This window comes from Paroedura picta, chromosome 8 (genome assembly GCF_049243985.1).
Source record: "Paroedura picta isolate Pp20150507F chromosome 8, Ppicta_v3.0, whole genome shotgun sequence".
Classification (NCBI taxonomy): Eukaryota; Metazoa; Chordata; class Lepidosauria; order Squamata; family Gekkonidae; genus Paroedura; species Paroedura picta.
In genome coordinates this window covers 29,302,556-29,322,857 of record NC_135376.1, presented here as the reverse complement: position 1 = coordinate 29,322,857, position 20,302 = coordinate 29,302,556, and the positions used below count along the sequence as shown (strand labels likewise).

General features: G+C 39.8%; 1 protein-coding gene across 8 annotated transcripts in view; it reads left to right on the top strand.

The window, feature by feature from the left end:
• Positions 1-18,659, top strand: part of NYAP2 (neuronal tyrosine-phosphorylated phosphoinositide-3-kinase adaptor 2) — a 190,800-nt gene extending 172,141 nt beyond the window's left edge. For 7 of the 8 annotated variants that reach the window (XM_077348864.1, XM_077348862.1, XM_077348867.1 and 4 more), the window contains one exon: positions 4,350-11,031. In XM_077348864.1, coding sequence (XP_077204979.1) covers positions 4,350-4,577 — 228 coding nt within the window. In that variant the 3' untranslated portion in view covers positions 4,578-11,031. Of the gene's footprint in view, positions 1-4,349; positions 11,032-18,514 lie in introns of those variants that run through there. The other variant, XM_077348868.1, reaches the window with a different exon arrangement.
• Positions 18,660-20,302: the final 1,643 nt, after the last annotated feature.

The window sequence follows — 20,302 nt, the reverse complement described above, 5'->3', positions numbered from 1 at the left end:
AATGTTGGCAAAAATTATGGAAACACCTGCTGAAATATGGGCATGCCCAAGCTACAAATGCCACCATATCAACAAACAAAGAGGCAGTGTCTCAGTTGCCCTATGCCATTCGGTGGTTAAGACACATTTTCCAAAGGGATGCTCAGCATATGTTCTTTTAAAGGTAAAGGTAAAGCTATCACCTGTGCAAGCACCGAGTCATGTCTGACCCTTGGGATGACGCCCTCCAGCGTTTTCATGGCAGACTCAATACGAGGTTTGTTCTTTTACAAAGTTTAAAAAAGTTCTTACAGTCTATGGCACATGGAAGCAGCAAGAAGAAAGAGTTTGTAAACGTCTTGCACTCAAGTGTTTGCTCAATCCAAGTGACTGGGAGCAAACTTAAGCTGCTGTACTCAGAGCTAAATCCCGTTTGATTCAATAAGGGCTTACTCTGTATAGGATGCAGCCTCTGTGTAGGATAGTACCGTAACGTTGCCATCCTAAGCAGAATTACATGCATTTAAATCAGTGTGTTTAGAAATGTATAATTCTGCTTACAATAGCAGCTTACATTTATTGCATGCAAATCTGCAGCAGAAATAAAGTCATAACAAGCAGACTTTTTAATGTGACATTTATATTTTAAAGTTTGATCTGCACATTTCTCTCCACATTTTCGATCCCTTTTTGTTAAAATGCATTTGTTTGATATGGTTTCAAGGTGTTTCCATATTTTTTTTAGTTGTGATTTTTGTGTTGACTAACAACAAAAAGTGTTTTATGGACAGTATTAACACTATTTGTTTCTTGTTGTATATGTTTAATCGTTTCAGTGCTGGAAAGGAATAGTAAAAAGACCATGTGCTGAAATGCCGCTGTGATTGCTTCCAATGGGAATCATATTTCATTGAAACTAATGTGCAATAAATGTCTGGTTGAGGATGAACATTTTAATCAGTTAATCAGCGAGCATAATTGATTAATTGCAGATTAAAATGATGGAACTGGGTTTGAGATATTTCCTTGGAAATGCTGCTGGATGTTGATTACATTGATAGAGTCTGGTTGTGTTAATTTCTTGATGGAGGAAATGCATTTCATTTATATTTCTGAACTATCGTGATTTATCTGTTATTCAGTCATTAATTTTATTATTAAATAGTGGCATTACAGATAAATAATCAGTTCAGGGGTACTGTATGATATATTGGATAAATCAATTACTTTATTCAAAGGGAAGTTAATTAATTGATCCAGAATTATACTAATTAGACGAAAGACAATACTTGGCCTTTTTAAAAGCTTGTGCCCATTTACTGAAATATTACTTTGTTTGTTTGGAGTTTTCCCTCTCAGAACACAAGTAAATTGTGTAGTTCTTAGTCAATATCCCCCCACCCAATAATACAAGAATTTCATGTTTTTTATGAGTAGATCTTGGGATAAGTGTTCAAATGTAAAATTTTCTGTCACTATAAATCATTACTTAACATGGGAGAGAACAGTTTCATTCAAAGAAACAGGATTTATTCCTTCCTACTCCCTCGTGGATTTTGTTATGTTTATTGTTTAAAGAGTCATGAAGGGCATACAGTGCAATCCAGGGCATATTTTCTTAGGGCATATTTTCCCAAAGCTGGGACAGTGACTTCATTTGAAAGTTCATAAAACTGGAGGACTTCTAGTGCAACCAAACCCTGATCAGTTGCTATTGCATCATTGACATAGAAGAAAGGCTTAGACCATTTCTTCTCTGGAGGCTCAATGCTGGGCTTTAGGCTGGAGTTTGAGCCAGGCCAGGTTGCACCGCCTCTTCCTGCTTCTGCATTTGGCCTGGTGTATATCATCCACCCTGGATTTATGATCCCGCATGGGAGTCAAGGCAGCAAAGTTCCCAGTCTGGAAACGGTCTCAGTAGAACTTCCTGAATGCTGCTGACAGCATTGTGAAAAAGGTCATGAAAATCAGAGTCAGTCTATGTAGAAACAAGAACTGAAGGTTAGAGTTTTGCCCATAATACAGGACTTTTGCTTGATCCAAGACACATCCTGAAAGTCTAAAGAAGCTGCAGCTGAGGCAAAAAGGAAGGACAGAGCCAGTACTATCCAGAGCCAAAGCAATGACAAAGAAGGAGGTAAACCACTCAGACAGGAGCCGCCAGAAACCAGGACTCTCAAAAATGAGACTAGGATCTCCTAGTGACAAAGAACCTAGAAGATTTGGGACCCAGATCTTCCTAGCCCTGGCCTCAACCATCTTATGTGATGTGATTGCAGTGCCAAGCAACACGAATTCCTGGCCAGCAAAGCCCCCAGCTGCCAAGCATGGCTTGGGGAGGGGGTGGAAGTTCACCACTGTAGGTTTCCTTTTAGTAGCAATCCATGCTAAAAGGTTAGGGGGATGTTAATGTATATTAGCGATAAAGAAAACCCAGCTTAACTCATACATTTGGCATCACCATTTTTGGTGCCAATAGCAGAATATCCCACTGCCTTATTACATGCTCACACTTTTGCGGTTTGAACATCCTGTGCTCCATTTGTGTTTGATTAACAGTGACATGCACAGTTACACCCACTGATGTAACAAGGAGAATGAAACTCGTTGTCACAAGTGCAGTTGTACACTTAACAGTTATTACATTACTTAACGATATTTTAACAAATTATGCTGTAGATAATTCTGAAGAATAAGTAAATCCATTACTATTGTAAAACACTCATCACACCTTTCTGCACGGCCAAATTTGCAGCCAGCTGTAATTAGCTTTGAAGAATAATGGGGCTTTGAACCGTTTATTCAAAGTATCGCTAGAGCATTTTTCCTGCATGCAAAACAATTCATAATTGTAACAGCACAATAAATCCAGTAAATAGTGATAACCATTAAAAATAAACTGTGAAGATAGGGAAGAACTGCAACAATTTTATTCACTTAAACAGAAAAGAAAGTCTTCAATCCCTTACCAGTGAGCAGAAGAGAGGATGCTTTTTGCCCTTACAGGAAGAAAAGTGTTGTGGCCATCCCAGCAGAAGCCCTAGTTCTTCCAGCCAGCATTCTTGCCTCTTGAAGTGAGGGCCCAATTGGGATCAACGGCCCAATCTCACTTGGCACAAGTGCTTAAATGCGCGTAGAATGCGGCCATCTTGTTGCCTATGACCACTTCATTTTGTTATGATTTTCAGCAAACTGAGTTCTACTTTCCTTGACTGGTTCACCTGATTGCTTCATCGTCTGGCTAAATCAATTCTGGCCTGCAAACAGTTATGTGAGAAAAGCTGCATGTTCCATTATGTGTCAGTAGTGCTATTTCATACATAATAGTGGCATCAGATGACTGGCATGTCACGGAGCATCCAACATTCAGTCGTGTAAATTACCTTGCAGCAATCCAGCATGGCGGAATGAAGGGCAAAGGTGAAAAATAAATAAATAATAGCAGACAATGCCAATGAATTCACTCAATGAGTGCCATTTTCAGAACAGTGGCATCGATACGTTATCTTTTTAAAAGTCAAGATATCTTCTTGGTGTTCATCAACATCCAGATTTTTAGTCCTATATCTGCTCCGACATACATGCATGTATGTGAAAACACACACACACATTCACATCTATCTATCTATCTATCTATCTATCTATCTATCTATCTATCTATCTATCTATCTATCTATCTATCTATCTATCTATCTATCTATCTATCTATCTATCTATCTATCTATCAATCATCTATCTATCTATCTATCTATCTATCTATCTATCTGAGAGAGAGAGAGAGAGAGAGAGAATATTTATGTCTTATAACTTGGAGGTCACTTTTCAAAATGGAGCAAAGTCTCTTGTTACTTGGCCAAAAGAGACAGCTTATGTTCAAAAATAAATCACCCCAAACCACTCTTTTCCTGTATCACTTGAAACTGGGAGTGGGATAACTGTGGGACTGAAACCGCTCCTATATAAAATCTCTTCCATATAGAAAACTAGACAATAAGTAATGTTTTCTCCTTGCCATCTTGTGATATAGTAATTTATCATATGGAGGATTTTTGCAGGGTCCCCTCATTGGGAACAAGTGACATCCCTACCTGCAGTCTACAGTGATTAATCACAGTAACAATGTTAATCATGTGATGGTTGACCTAGATCCAGGCTTGGGCACATTTAACAATAGTTGTACTTATTGGTTGATAGGAGACTTGTAGGCAAATGAAACTTCATTGGGCATCCTGTGGGTAGACGTGTCATTTAGATTTATGTATTTTGGTGATGTGATGGCTTTGTCATGGAATTGTGTTGAAAATGCTGCCTTCTAAAGGGACCAATGACTAGTTTAATATGTCATTAAACTCTTGTGCCTTTTCGAATAGGTGACATGTATGCAGTGGTTGCATGGAGACCATACAATGCTGGAAATGATTGAGAAAAAACGTTGCCTGTGCAAGGAAATCAAGGCTCGACAGAAATCTGAGAAAGGACTTTGCAAACAGGACAGCATGCCCATCCTGCCAAGCTGGAAGAAGAACACGGGGACCAAGAAGTACAGTCCTCCTCCATATTCTAAGCAACAAACTGTTTTCTGGGATACTGCAATATGATAGGAGCATGGAGGAATGTCTTCTGCACATGGCTGCAACATGCACTGTCAGCCTCCTTCCTATTAAGACAGTGGGTGGGATGCAATTTCAGGTGAAGCGCTTCTCAAAAACCAGCAGAGTGGTATCCACCTGGCAATCTGAAGCAAAATCGGTGTCTCCCACTGAATGAAGGCATGCACATTTGGGGAGGATTCTGCTGTATCCAGAAAAAGAGTGAGATGTAAATATTTCTGCCAATCTCTCAACAGGAATCCTGAGCTAAGACACTCTTTAAAAATATAATGCAAAAATGCGTGAAGAATTTTGCTCATATGCTGTTTAACTGTTTTCTGTGTGTTACTTTATGTTGTTGGATTTTTTGAAAAAACACTATTTAAAATTATCTCACCTTGTCTAAATTGGGTGTCCTTACAAAAGTATGTAGGTGTCCATTTTTGATTTAATGGTACAAATGTTCAAATCCTACTGGTGCTAGGGATATAGAAATTAGGTACCCATATTTATTTGATGCATTCTCTGTAATTTTGAAGGGCAGGAGGCAGAGAGAACTATAACAATGCAGGTTAAATAGTATTCCTTTGGTGGACCAAATTAAATTATCACTATGGTTCTGCATAAGCTTTTTTTTTTAAGTGTTTGCTTTTAGAAGATGGTATTAATTAACTGCAAATCAGTACAGTTTATCAAGCATGGATGTCAAACAACCCCCTGTATAAACCTCATTGGAATCATTACAGTGTTTGATGGGCCCATTATGCACGGAGTGGAAAGTCTGCATTCGGGGTGGAATGGCAGCAGCTAAAATCACCAATTATGCACGCTGCAGGCGGCAACCAGGTGCAGAGTCAACTTATGCCGCCGAAAAAGCCTCATTAGCGAGATGCGGAAGAAAGTGGAGCTTCCTGGGACCAGGGCGCAACCAGAAGCGGCTCCGGAGTATCTGCGTGCATAATCATCCGATTATCATCCAAAACTCTGGGTTTTGCCGCCGTTGTGTTCCGTCCCGTGCATAATCGGTTTGCTTCGCTTCCTCCTCCTCCTCGTTCTCCATGCCATCGTTTCAGCGGCCGTGCATAATAGGCCATGGAGTGGTAAGGCAGCAGACATGCAGTCTGAAAGCTCTGCCCATGAGGCTGGGAGTTCAATCCCAGCAGCTGGCTCAAGGTTGACTCAGCCTTCCATCATTCCGAAGTCGGTAAAATGAGTACCCAGCTTGCTGGGGGGTAAACAGTAATGACTGGGGAAGGCACTGGCAAACCCCCCCCCCCCGTATTGAGTCTGCCATGAAAACGCTAGAGGGTGTCACCCCAAGGGTCAGACATGACTCAGTGCTTTCACAGGGGATACCTTTACCTTTACTGAGAAGCCCAGATCCAAAATCCTAGGGTGTAAGGCAGTACAGAGATGTTTTCAATAAATCTTGCTATCAGTCGGCAAGAGAGGTGGGGCTAAGGTGTATGGATGCAGTGCCCCAACACTTCCACAAAAGTTTATTAGGGCTGACAAAATTGCTTAGCAGTTTAAGGAGCAAGCCTAAGTAGGTCTACATGGGAGTAAGTTATATTTTATTCAATAGCTCTTGCTCCCAGGGAAGTGTTAATTGAGTTGCAGCCTCAGTATAGCAGAATACAAAGAGGGAAGGAGCTTGACTAAACAAATGAGAAGTGTGTGGCCTGCTTGAGAAAATGGACTTGTTTAGCTGTATCAAAGAAGATTTACTGAGTGTTGCCGGTAGGGTTCAGTTGCCCAAAATATACATTCAGTTTGCAGTAGAAAAGTTACTGAATGATGGAAACATTTCTTTTGTTCAGATGATTTGCGGAGACCAGGGTTCACTGTGACTAAAGACTGTACATCCCATGATAAAGTTTTTTCTCCATTCATTTAGCAAGTCAAAGTCGTAGTAAAGCAGCTATAATGGCTATCCTCATTTGTCTTTGGTCCCTGAAAATGGCGGTAACAAAATCTGTCTATGTTGTTTTATATTACTTTTTTAATATATATATAAATATATAAATATAGTATCCTGTGTTGTTAGTATGAATTAGTGTAAAGTCTCACTAAAGTCAATGGAAATGGTAGACTTCATCTCGGAAAGTCTGATCCTTTGGATTGGGTCTGTAGAGCACATTTCTCTCGAGTAACCATTGTCATATTCCTGGTTGATCCTGTAATTGGGTCATAGTCCTCTGTAACATCACACCCATCTTACTAGACTATAATGTCGTGACCAAAGAATTATGACCTCTTGGTTTTAACAGGAGAAAGAGATGGTTTATATGCTGTACATGAGGGTGAGATCTGTGCATTAACGTATCTTCCAGAAGGCACTGTGTAGGGTAAGAAGGGGGGAAAAATCCATTTTGAAGTAGAGTTCATGTGATCACATATATTTTGTATATTTAAATTTTTATCTATGCTTCTAAAAGTTTGGCAGCATGAAAAGGTTCCTCTTTTAACAATCATTTGAAGAATTATTATATTCTCTGAGAAGAGAAAAAAGACATGTGTCGTCTGAACTTATTGTCATATTGGCTTTTCTTTTAAAATGATATTGACAGCGGTGCCACCCGTGTACTTGCTGATCAATAAGACCAAAAATAAAGCAAAATTTTAGTAGGTTATTTTGTAATCTATATTGCTAAAATTGATTATTACTTTATCAATAGTAGTTTCTTTCCAGACTGGAATAAAAATAAAGTTTTTAAATATTTTATAACTAATGTATATTTTGATGTCCAAATTGACGATTTCTGTATAAGAAAGAGAAAAAGTGTGGGGGTTTATAAGTGTGTCTAGTAGGTATCTAAGTATTTATGTTTTAATAACAACACAAAGATATAGACATGTATATATGTGCATATCATCACATGTGTATTTGCAACAGCTGGAATGGGTATGCAGCTCAGTACATCATTCATGAGCGTTGTGGAATGGTATAGTATGGCCTGATGTCATCACATCTCATAAGCTAAGCAGGATTGGTACCTGGATAGGGAGTCTTTGCAGAGGAAGCCCAGGGCAAATGACCTCTATTTCTCACTTGCCTTGAAAGCTTCTTGCTGGGGTCACCAGATGTCAGCTGAGACTTGACAGCAGTTCCCACATAGACATTGCTACCGTGTAACTTTTCCAACAGTCCAAGTTAGAAAAGCAGTGACATAGAGGTTGAGAATAATCAGGTTCTTCTGATAAGTATATGCAACAACACCCACAACATTACACTCATAACAAACAAGACATTGAAACAGATAATTGGATGGAGGTCTTGCAAAATCTCAAGCACTTGAAATTTGGTGGAGTGGTTTTTCTTTTTTCTTTCTTTCTTTTTTATTTTTGAGAGAGAGAAAGAAGCAGTAGCCCAAGGATATTCTAGAACTGTGACCCTTGCAACATGACAGATTATTTGTGTCATGTGCTCCAATCAAACTAGTGTACAAATTAAATTAATGTGACACTTGCCAAAATCAAATGTATGAATGTTGCATTTCCAACTTAGATCCTCACCAGCAAGTTGGCCTTCTTTAAAAGTATTCAAAAGGATGAGATCACTATAACCTTCATATGTCTCTAATCCATCAACTGTATGAATAACCCCACCTACAGTGGTAAAAGAGAGCTTCTTTGGATGAGGTCTTCTGGATGAATTAGCTGTATATCTATCCTAAGCAGAGCTATATCTTTCTAAACACACTGTCTTCAGTGAATTTAGAAAGGGGGTAACTATCAAGGATGATACTATAAATCTTATATAGGTGTGATCATATATAGGTGTGAGTCAGAAAAGTATACCAATGTGATTTACAGATAATGAGAAAAGCAGCCATCTTGAGTGAGAAATGATTTTCAAAGAATCCTGCCCTGACTTGAGGGCATTGTGTACTCTGCAAGGTACCTCTGGCACATTGCATACTTTGTTTCCTTTTACTGGAGGGTACAAGCATGTGCAAACAGGGCCCCAGCCTCACAATGAAGAGAAGGAAGCACCATTAGCATAGGAGGAGAACTGTGTGTACATCAAAATCCACACACCAAAAATACCACAGCATTTGGGGAAGCTATCATTTCTTTAATTGCTAAGATTTCACCCTTCTACATTAATAATTTCAGCATGTTATATTCATAACCCCAGTTCTCAAAGCCATGGACTATTTTGATGGTCCATTGACCAAGATCACTTAAGAACATATGTGATTTCAGCTTGATTCTTGAATTACTGTGTATCAACACCATGAAAATTAGGTGATATGTAGTACACTCCTTAGAAAGTATAGCTGAAACCAGGCAAGAATTGAGAATAAACTCTTAGAGCAAAGTAAGAAAAGGCAAGATAAATGAAATTTTTCCTATTGATTTAAATAGATCATTAGTCTTACCCTAAGTCTTTAGTGTAGGATATACTACCTGCAGTTTTGATATAAAACCTCATAAAAGGAAATGCACAGATTTTATGGTAGCACAAAAGGGACATCAGTCAATACAAATGTATGGGGTTATAAATCTATTTTGGTAAGGCAGGTTTTACTGAAGTAATAAGAGTTAATGTTTATCCTACTTCACAATGCCACTATTAATAGAGGAATTAACAGTGCTTTCATAAGCAGAGTTTCACTGTTTTATACACATTGAAGTAAATAGATTTAGAGGGGTGTGACTTTTTTAAAGTATTGCATGGTAAGCCCCTTTTAGTTATTTCATACAGAGTAGTCCATAATCTTCAAGAGGACTATTTCAGAGTAAATTACTTCAATGGTGAACCATGAACTGTAGCCACAAAGAATTAATAACAACAATAACTAATTTGGAATTATCAGATCCACTCTGTGTCCAAATTTCTGCTAGACTATGGGATTCCACCATACCTTTCATCTTGACTTCTGCAATGGCCCAGAAAAGCCTACATTTTCAGCATAAAATTGAAAATGCACATGATCCATATTAGTATAACACTTCTGGCAATAAATTGGATATCATTCAGAATGGCACAGGAAGCCACAGCTGAGAAACCCCAAACATTCTTTCATTGGTTCATGGTATGATATATGACTTTTGCCTGAAATAATGAAAATTGTATTGTGACATTTACAATACTGTTCTTCAGCGGACTTAGAAGTGTGTGACATTGCTTAAGGATAGCATTGTTAATGTTATATGTTATATTAAGATACCATTTGGTATCTTACATGCCTGATGCAGTCTCTAACATTGACTCACTTGGGTGCCATGACACAATCTTTTTGAACGGTTGCATTGCTATCTCAGGAACATTCTGGGAAGGAAAAGGACCCAAGCATGCCTCAAAATGGGCATCTTTCAGGAAGCACATTAGTTCTTCACCCACCTCTACCATCAGCTGAAGGGATCACCCCATCCAAGTTCACAGTCTTCTCACCTGTGAAGTACTTACCACCAATGTGTATTTGTAGAAGCTGAAAGTTCACCAGAGGATTAGATTATTTGGGGCCCTAGACTACTGTCTAGGAAATACTACCCCATCCCTCAAGACTCTGTTGCCTGTCCCTGGTTTTAAGAGATGGTGCTGCTCACAGATAAGTGGTGTGCCTCCAGGACAACCAAGTGCTATTTAAACATTTTCTATATTCTCAACAGGGAGAGAATGATAAAAGTTAGCAACAAGAACTCATTCAAAGCTGAATTTAAATATGCAATCTGTATAACATCCAGGTCACACATATACACCCACACACTTCTATCGACTGTATATATGAAAATGTTTGGTATGCACTTAACTTTGCTTTAAATTTCTAAAGTTAAACATTCTAGTGTAGCAATTTTGTGTCAAGTGCACTGTGATTTCAAGAAAGCACAGTAAAGTCACAGGTCTTGTTAATTCTTGCACTAAAAATGTGTTTACGTATATTAGCAAATGTATGTTTACTTTATTGCTCTTTTTAAAGACAAATTAAAGCTGACAGTATTAAATAGTATGTTTTTTTTAAGTGGCCAATGGCACTGCATTTTTAAGCGACAGGGTTTTTAAATGAGAAGAAACCATAACATGTTCATTCCAATGTAATATGTTTACCAATATTTTAAAACTGAATGTCATATTCTTTTTCATATTTCATTAGAAATGTCGGGTATGTACCTGAAATATGTATGGAATAGATAGATGATAATTGTAACCATATATTAGCCATTTCTATATACACAATATGAATACATATTAATTTCTTCCCATCTTTTGTACTTTTTTTTTAGGTAAGATGTAATTAAATGTACTTTGATACTTTTGAAGTAATAAGATGTTGTTTGAAAATCAGTTTTGCTTTCTTTAGTGCATTGACAATATTTTACAATAACGTGCTTATTTATTTGTGCGCCAGTGTAACTATAATAAAAGCAATAGTTTAAATACTCATCCTTTTATTTATTTATGTCAATATTCCAAATGTGTTGTCTGGGAAAAATAAAAATAAAAGCATAAATAATATTTTTAGAAACATTTTTTTTTGTAGAAAAGGAGAGGTCATCTAAAATTGAGAAGTCATTATATACTATACAATGAACATGAGCTGGTCCAAGGATACACAATTTAATGAACAGAATTCAGGGTTATTGTGTCATGAACTGGTGAGCCCTTAGGCTAGCAGAGGTAATGTACAAGGTGGAATTCACCAGGAACCTTCTTTGGGACTACACCCAGTGGGGAAACCCTAACGTTAGTAAAAGGAGGGGCCTGCAATCCTACCCTCAGCACATTCCTTTGTAACCTATTTTTGACTGCCTCTGATTGACTTGAAGTTTCTGCATTCTTTGGATAAACATGAACTATCAAAGGGGACTCTAAAGCCTGACATGAAACCCTCCCACAAAAAGGCCACCATATTCCTCTTTGGGTAAGATGCTAGCAAAGGTTCCATAACCTGGAAATGAATTGGGCTGCAGGACTTATTTGTGTTGTATTCTGAACTGTTGGAAGCATTGGAATTACCTGACCCTGCTCCCTTTTTTCACTTGAATTAGAAGAGGACTGGAATCCTCGAAGGTCTGGGAAACATTGTGAGAGCAGGACAGCCTAGGATGTGGGCCAAAGCAGGTATCACGATTATGTTCAAATCTGCATTTGGTACATCTGTAGTTTCCTTTAGTATATTTCCTACAAACTCTGTGGGGAGTTTTATGCCTGAAGCCTGGCCTACGTCTTGCAATATCAGCCCTAGGTCATGCACTCAGACTCACTTTTACCAGCCAGATCTTGCACCTTCCTATAGAAGAATTGGTTCTTATATGCCACTCTTCTCTACCTGAAGGAGTCTCCAAGCAGTTTACAATCACCTTCCCTTGCCTTTCCCCACAGCAGACACCCTGTGAAGTAGGTGAGGCTGAGAGAGCCCTGATATTACTGCTCAGTCAGAACAGCTTTATCAATGCTGTATGAAGCCCAAGGTCACCCAGCATGTGGGGGAGGAGTAGAGAATCAAACTCAACTTGCCAGATTAGTGAAAAGCCTCATCATATTCTATAGCCATGGTTTCATTGGCCATGGTGCACACCTCCAGAACATGAGAAATATGGCTGACCAAAAGCCAATTACAAGATACGTTGAAAGCACTACCGCCATAAAGATCACATAGCCAGACATCCAATTAATAAAATTACATTTATGACCACTTTAGAAATGCTTTTTTTTCAGATTGACATTCTCACATGCTTTCATCCCCGTCTGGATTAAGTAAGGAAACAACATTCCCTGATCTTTCTAGGCAAATGAACACCAAGGGGTTCGGAATCACTAAAAGTCAGAGCGGCTGTGTAAGCACCAGGCAGTTCAGATTCCCATACAGCACAAGGACCTGCTTCCCCCATTCTACATTTCCATACTCAAATTGGCAGATTGGGGATATGCCTGTGTCCTCTCACTGCCATGTTGCCTAAGACTTGCCCTTTCTGGTGCACTTCTTGCATAAGGGACAACACTGGACTTCATCCTCACCTGAATCACTCCACAGGAGGGAGCACTGTTGACTCTGACTGCTCTCCCATTTGATCTTTGAGAGACACTCAAGGGTCTGCACAATCCCCAAGAATGGCTGAATTATCAGTTGATGGGATTGCAGCAGGGACACTGCCAGAAACAGGGGCTTCAGAAGGATTGCCACAACAGGGCTTTGCCATCTTTGTTACCAGCAGTGTCAAAAGAGGGGGCAAATTTAACATGGAGCAGGCTCCTATCTGACCTTTTAACTTGCTTTGATGTATTTCTGGAGGCCTTACATTTTCCTTTACCAGCATTTTTTTGCAGGGGGCACCTGGTTCTCAGTTGACCTTTTTTTTTCTGGTAGAACATAATGCTTTCAAGCTATCTCACCAGATGTATATCATAAAATCACAAACTAAATTTTAAAATAGCAGATAAAAATATGCCTCCACCTGTGGGACACTGAATTAAAATTGCCTGCAGGAAATTCCCAGCTTAACTATGGCTGATCTAATTACAATAGCTGTAACAGAGCACAAATAAACCAGATGAACCCAGTAATGAAGATGTTAACTGAAAATTATAAATCTACAATAGATCGTGCAGGGCGGCAAAACACAACTGATCCTATTAAAGCCTAAGGCAAGTAAAAATTTCAGGGTAGGGAGCAATTAGGTTGGAAATGCAGAAACCAAAACAATCAAGCCGGGACTAAATACCAGCAATTATAACTTATTACCAAACATACTAATGTACCCCCCCAATTGACAACTCCAACTTTAGCTAAGCAAACCTACCAAATCCGAACTACTGTTTCCTTTAACTGTAATTCTAAAAGAAAAAAATATATATAATCAATTTTGCTAGAATTTTTACTGTATTCTTAAGCCTCAATAGCAAATAAGACTCACCATGAAGAGTGGGGAATTCAGCCCACAACTGTGCCTCAGCTGCTGAGTTCTTTTGGATTCAGAGGCTTTGGCAGCAAGCCTGCCCCGCCCGCCCCCCCCCCACACACACACACAGAATGTGGGGAAGGTTCTGAAACCCAGAAACAGCAGAAAATTTGATCCCCCCCTATATAAAACTCCCTTACATTTGCTTACCTTGCTGCTTCAGGTATACTCTTATAACTGAAAAGTGGGAAATGGGGCAAGAAGAATAAGAAAGGCAGATTGGATCCAGGAAAAGGTCCAACAGAAGAACAGATTATGACACTGTAAGAAAGACTGTCATGACAGTAAAAGTGCAAACTGAAGCAGAGTTACACTTTTCTGGGCCCAATGATGTTAGTGGGCATAACTCTGCTTAGGATTCCATTGTAACTTGACCTCATATGAATATATCACCTTTGTAATGTATTAAAGTTGTTTTTTGTAATTACGTTGCATGTCTGCTTTTAGAGAGCCAGTTTGGTGTAGTGGTTAGGAATGCGGACTTCTAATCTGGCATGCCGGGTTCGATTCTGCGCTCCCCCACATGCAGCCAGCTGGGTGACCTTGGGCTCGCCACGGCACTGATAAAACTGTTCTGACCAAGCAGTAATATCAGGGCTCTCTCAGCCTCACCCACCTCACAGGGTGTTGGTTGTGGGGAGAGGAAAGGGAAGGCGACTGTAAACTGCTTTGAGCCTCTTTTTCTTCTTCATTGGATATATTTCTATTAATTCTATACCAAAATGGGATCCTTGGGGGGGGGAGGAGAGAAAGTTCAGGGTTGTCAGGTGCACCCTGGCAACCAACAGAGCACTGTAGGGCAGGGGAATGAGGGGCACTGTCAGCAGCAGCATTGTATTAATACCAGGGAAAACCCAGAAGTGACAGCACTACTCCTAGAGGACCAACTTTCTAGACGATGGGCCCATTATGCACGGATGGTGAAATGGCAGTTTCAGGTCACATGGAAAATGTGGAGTGGGGGAAGAAGCGAAGCAAACTGCTTACGCACAGGACGGGATGCAACGGCGGCAAAACCCCGAGTGGCGGGCGACGAGGCGTGGATGCGGAGCAAATGGGAAGCGAGCCAAGAGCGGCGCTTACCGAGGCTGGGCTGGCAAGCAGGGCACTGTGTCAGAGGTGACCCAGCAGGGCTGCCGGGTCCGAAGGGCACAGAAGGGGAGAGAGCAAGCCGCAACCCTCAGATTAGCGGGATGGAGCACAGGGCAGCCGCGGTGGCAGCCGCACAGCTGGGCGTAGCCATTGGCATCCTAGTAAGTGGTGTGTGGGCCCTAATGTTGTTCTTTGTTACTTGATTTCCATAAATCCTTTCTATTTCCGTACACCCCTCGCCTCTGTTGTCGGTTGTGGTTGGGGAATAAGTTGGGGGATAGGTGGGGGATAGGAGACCCGGCCTCGGTGCCTACCCTGGTTGGGGCCATGGTGCACTCCGTTCCCCACCTGTGCTGCGCACCCCAGTCCCCTGACTGCAGCGCTCCCCTGGTACTCCTCCCCTGTGGGCTCCCCGGCTGCCTTTCTGTCCCCGTTCCCTTAGGTTCCCTCCTGTCTGCGGCTGCATTCCAGCAGCCACCTGGAGGGTGGTGCTGCCTTAGAACCACGGACCTCCCTGATTATGCACGTGGCCACTCCGGCGCCAATTCTGGTTGTGCCCTGGTCACCCGGGAAGCTCTGCTTTCTTCCGCGTTTCACTAGCGTGGTTTTTTCGGCGGCCTGCATCGAATCTGCAGCCGGTTGCAGCCGGCGCCATGCATTATCGGTGATTTTAGGTGACGCCATTCCACCTCGAATGCGGACCTTCCCCTCCGTGCATAATGGGCCAATGTCATCTAATTCCTGGAGGTCTGACATCACTACCAGATTTTGTCTGGAAGTGACACCATGTCACCAGCCCATTGCTGATATTTTTAATGTTTGAATTTATTTTTCTTCCACAAGTGGGGTGGTAAACAGAAGTTAGTGGCAGGGAATTATTGCCCCTGGCAGGAACTTGGCAGCCTTAAGTAAGTTGCCTGACAAGAAGCATGTGAAATGACTTTTGCTTCTGTTGCCCACGTTCTCCTTACAAAATGTGCTGTCTTTCAGTAGCAAACTAAATTAAAGAGGACCAATCCACGAAGAATGCTGATGCTGGTCTTTTGATTTTGATAAGGTATCGTCTGGCCTTATATAGATCACGGCTCTAGTTAAGACACTGGATAATACAAATGGAAGGAATAATGAATTGTGCATTTACTATACCATGACGCTTTGAAGTACAACCTTTTTAGGTTTACCTTAGACACAGAATATTATATGAAGGGTTGATTTATCACTGAAAGGGCCTATGCTGGCTGGCTCAAATGATCAGAGATAAATCTCAGCTTTAATTAAAATTCAATAGCAACCAGCTCCTCATATTTTACCTAAAACTGGGAAATATCAGAGGTTTTGGCCTTCAATATTTCCTTCTTTCTGCATGGTAATTACCCCTTTTCCACTCTTACTTGCATTATTGATGGCTGTTATTCAGTTTTCCAGTGCAATATTTTAAAAATTCTTTTAAAAAAGAATGGCCTGGAGCTTTGGAAAGAATAACTAACAAGTGCATAAATATACGATGTGGGATACTGGCCTTGATAGAAGTACATGAGAAAGGGACTTAGGAGTTCTGGTGGCAACAAGCTGAGTATGGGCCAACAGGGCAATATGGCAGCTAAGAAGGTTAATGCAGTATTAGGCTGCATTGCGAGGGGCATAGAATACAACTGTCCAGTTTTGCATACAGAAATTGTGAAGTACTGTGTTTGTGATGGGTCCATATATTTGCAGGGCTTCAACATGGGCTTCCCCCCACACACACACACACACAATATTATTGTTAAATGTGTTTACTTTTTTGTTCTCTTGTTTTTGTGATTACTGCATAAGAGACAAAGCTCAGTGGACCCAATCCAAGAGACATTAGTCATACTTAAATCGTTCTGAGTTCTTAGTGGGGAAACTTTGTTATAACTAGTCCTATTAATACTAAAGGGATTTAGAAATGACTAATTTCCCCTGGATCAGTGCCAAAGTATTCGCTGAGGGTTGATCTTTTAAATATACTGAGATTTACCACAAAATAATTAGAGACTACTATTCTTTTGGGTACCCATAAGCCGATGAATTTTTATGGTGAATTGTGAAAAGTAATGTGATGGAGTCATTTTAAAAAACTGGGTGGTCTTAAGCTCTAATTAATATTTTCCTCAGTGAATGTTTGTCAACCTCCTGCTTATTATTTCAGACAAATGTTATTGAGAACACTTTGTTCTGCAATCCCCTCCCGGGCTTCTTGCCAGTTTTTAACATTTTTGAGTATCCTTGGTTCTCTCCCCCCTCCACAACAATGCACAACTAGATAACATCATTAAGAACTGGAAACTTGACTGATGATATAAACAACAACAAAAAATGAATCAAGTATTTATGTACATAGCCATAGTCTCAGAGATACTTCACTACAGAAAATTCGTGGTTCGATGTTAATGTGCTCAAAGTTTTATTATGCCTTCCAAATTAATTGGGCATTAGCCCCAAAGGTGGGATGACATCCAGTCACATAGCACCCTGAAAAAATATGTTATTAGAAAGACTTGTGAGGTGGTCAGTGGGAGACATGCATTCTTCATAACATGCACTTTAGATCTTTGTGTTGCAGTAGGGATAGTGGGTTTCAGGCTAGTTTAGATGCAATATAATTGATTCTTTCTTGCTTATAAAGAGTGCCTTCTTCAACAATCCCTGAGAAAGAGCATTAAAAAAACATTTCTCCCAATAAGAACAGAGTTAAGACGTATATTAAAACATGTCCTTATGGAAGAGAATCTTTAAATTACTTAATGGGAAAATGAGATTCTTTCTGCAGGTTAACTGACCCCAGAATTAAGCAGGCAATCATATGCCCATAATTCAATTCTACCAAATGATTTTTAAAGCTATCAAAAGAGTGTAATTTTGTATGACAATTTAAATGGTTTCTAGAGACTGCAATTTAATTCCTAGAGACCAGTGGTGGCTTCAGTCCTTAAAAATACTGCAAGATCTGTCTTCAAGGACAAAAAGGACTTATAAAATTTACACTTATTCTGGCAGTGTGCAACTAGTTTCATTTCTTTTTTCTTTTCTTAAAATCTTAATGGCATCACCTTGAACTCACACAGTTTGCTAATATTACCAGCATGTAATTTCAGAAACATGGAGAAAGGGGTATGTATTATACTTTGGAGGCCAAAGGCACACATGGAAAGGGAGTAGAAAAAAAGGAAAGATTTCAAATTGTTGATCTGATAACACACTTTTGCTCAAAAACTGAGTGGATTTTGTTGAAGCATATCCTGAATTAGAAGGACAGTCATTCAAGACCCAACAAAGCTTGAGTCCAATGGCATCTTTAAGACCAATCAAGATTTATTCAAGCTTTCACATGAGAGCTCATGCCTTGAATAAATCATTGGAGTCAAATTTTGCCATGCTACTTCAGACCAACATGGCTATCCAGAATAATCTATTCCAGACCCAAAACAATCTTCATATGAGAGCAGTGCTTTGGGCCTGAAAAATGACTTTCTCAAATACTCTCATACTCATACCCTCCTTTTCCAACACTGTAACATCACAAACCAACTTCCCAATCAGTAATAGGTGTGTCTGACAGTGCATAGTCAATGTTTCTCACCATCACCATAACTAGCTTTATCAGTTCTCCCCCAACAGACTCAAGAATATCCTATGACCACAAGTGCTGGTGAAAGGGATAACTTGCTTCCTTGGTGTAGCAGGGCATAAAATATCCTCTTACCCCTTAATGTGCAGCTACAAAAGTCATAATGACTGTATCTCCAGTGAGAAATCATATCTGGCTTCATTATTTTCTATGGGGAATGTTTCTGGAAGGCTGGGGAGAGCTGTTTTCTGACCAAACTGCAACAAACCTGCATCAGAGCTGCTAGTGCTTGTTCATTAAATAAGCCCCCAATGTCCAAAAGGTGTCCCAAATGATTCTCCATGTTTTTTTCCAGAACACTAGCCAAAGACACAAGAATCAGCAAAGCAACCACTGACCAAAACCCTCCTAAAGAAGACAGCGCCTACAAGCCCAAAGAACCAGTGAAGAACAAGGGAAACCCAGCAGGAGCGGGGGACAATATGGCAAGCCTAACACAACAAAAGTGATTTGTTCATCAGTTATGAAAACAGGCAATAAAAATGTTCACAGACACACTTTTTTTTTGGGGGGGGGGAATCCTGAAAAAGAGCATATCCCTAAACCAATTGCAGTTAATAAAAATACTATTTTTAAGAACAAGTGTCTCGTTCTTATATGGGGAAGTATTGCATCTGTGTACAGGGATGGGCATGAACTGGTTGACAAACTAATTTCATATGGTTCATGGTTCATGAAACAATGTTAATGAACCAAAGAACAGCCATGAATGTTCATGAATTTTGATGCAGTGTTTGTTTAAATTACTGGGAGCCTTTCACCCCCTGCTGGCTGCTCCCTGTGTCTTTTTTTTTTTAAGCAGAAAGTAGAGATTTAAACTTTAAATAGCTCATGAAACAATACAGGTTGCAAAAATGTAGTTCATGCCTATCCGTATACAAAGTACCCAAAAGCCCAGAGTTAGGCTTTTGGGGAACAAACACATGACCTGCACAGCCAAGGGCAGCCCTTTGGCAGCACCATTGGTGATTAATTTTTATTTCCAATGTGCCTGAACAAGTTGCAGTCCTTGCCTCTCCTTTCCTTTTATTTTCCATCACACCAGTGGACATTGCAATCTGGGTGACACTTGGGTCAAAGTTGTTGTCAACCTTTGCCCTACTCCCGTCCCCTCAACCCAAATGACATTTGCACAATACCGTGTAAGTTTGCATGCATAGGGTAGTTCACTTGCGTGTGTGTGAGAGTGTACTGTGCATGAACAAGCTGAGCATTCTTTGTGTACATGTTTGTGTTTAATAAACAAGCAGAGCATTGTATCTGTGCAAACAAAACCTTTCCCATGCATTTTATGGGTATCCATTTGGTTTGAAATATTCGTCTGGGGGGCAAATCTTTAATAATATCCAAGATATTGCTATTTGTATGCGACTATTTCCTCATGTGCAACTTTATTTTACAAATTGCCACATTCCATGTGTTCCTTGATACAGACTATAAGTGAGCTAATGGATTATATAATAAATCTCTACATGATTGGAATAAACATCCCCATGGGTGTCTGGTGTTAATAATACCTTATGCCATATATTTCCGAGCGCATAAATGCTCCGTTTTGTGACTGTAAAACATTAGTCTGTGTCAAATTAAATGGCACATATGTCGCATAGCTTCAGCCCTTTCTTTGTTTAGGCTTCATTTATATTTGATTTATTTTAATCTGTTTTGTTTTTATTTTTAAACTGCCGCAAAGAAACCAAAACCTGCTTTCGATCTTCGCCAAACAATTTTTAGGAATGTCTTCTGTAGCATTATTATTTTGGAAAAAGAGTCTGTAGCTCTTTAGCTTCTACGACAATGATAGTTTGATTTCATGAGATTTTCATTTAGTCTTTTTCATCTTTGTAAACCTTGAGAGTCTTTTAATGTGCATAATTGGAAGTTATTGTTTTCTAAATCATTTTCTTTTTTCTGAGTTTCAAGAATGTGCAGTCGTTACAATCCGGTAATTATTTCCGTTCAACAATATAAATTATTTGGCCACATCACAAATAGTGGAGTCCATCATTTATGTAACCTAATATACATGTTTGACCAGTTGCCCTGAGCCAGCTAGGAGGATATATGTGTTTTTTTCTTTTGA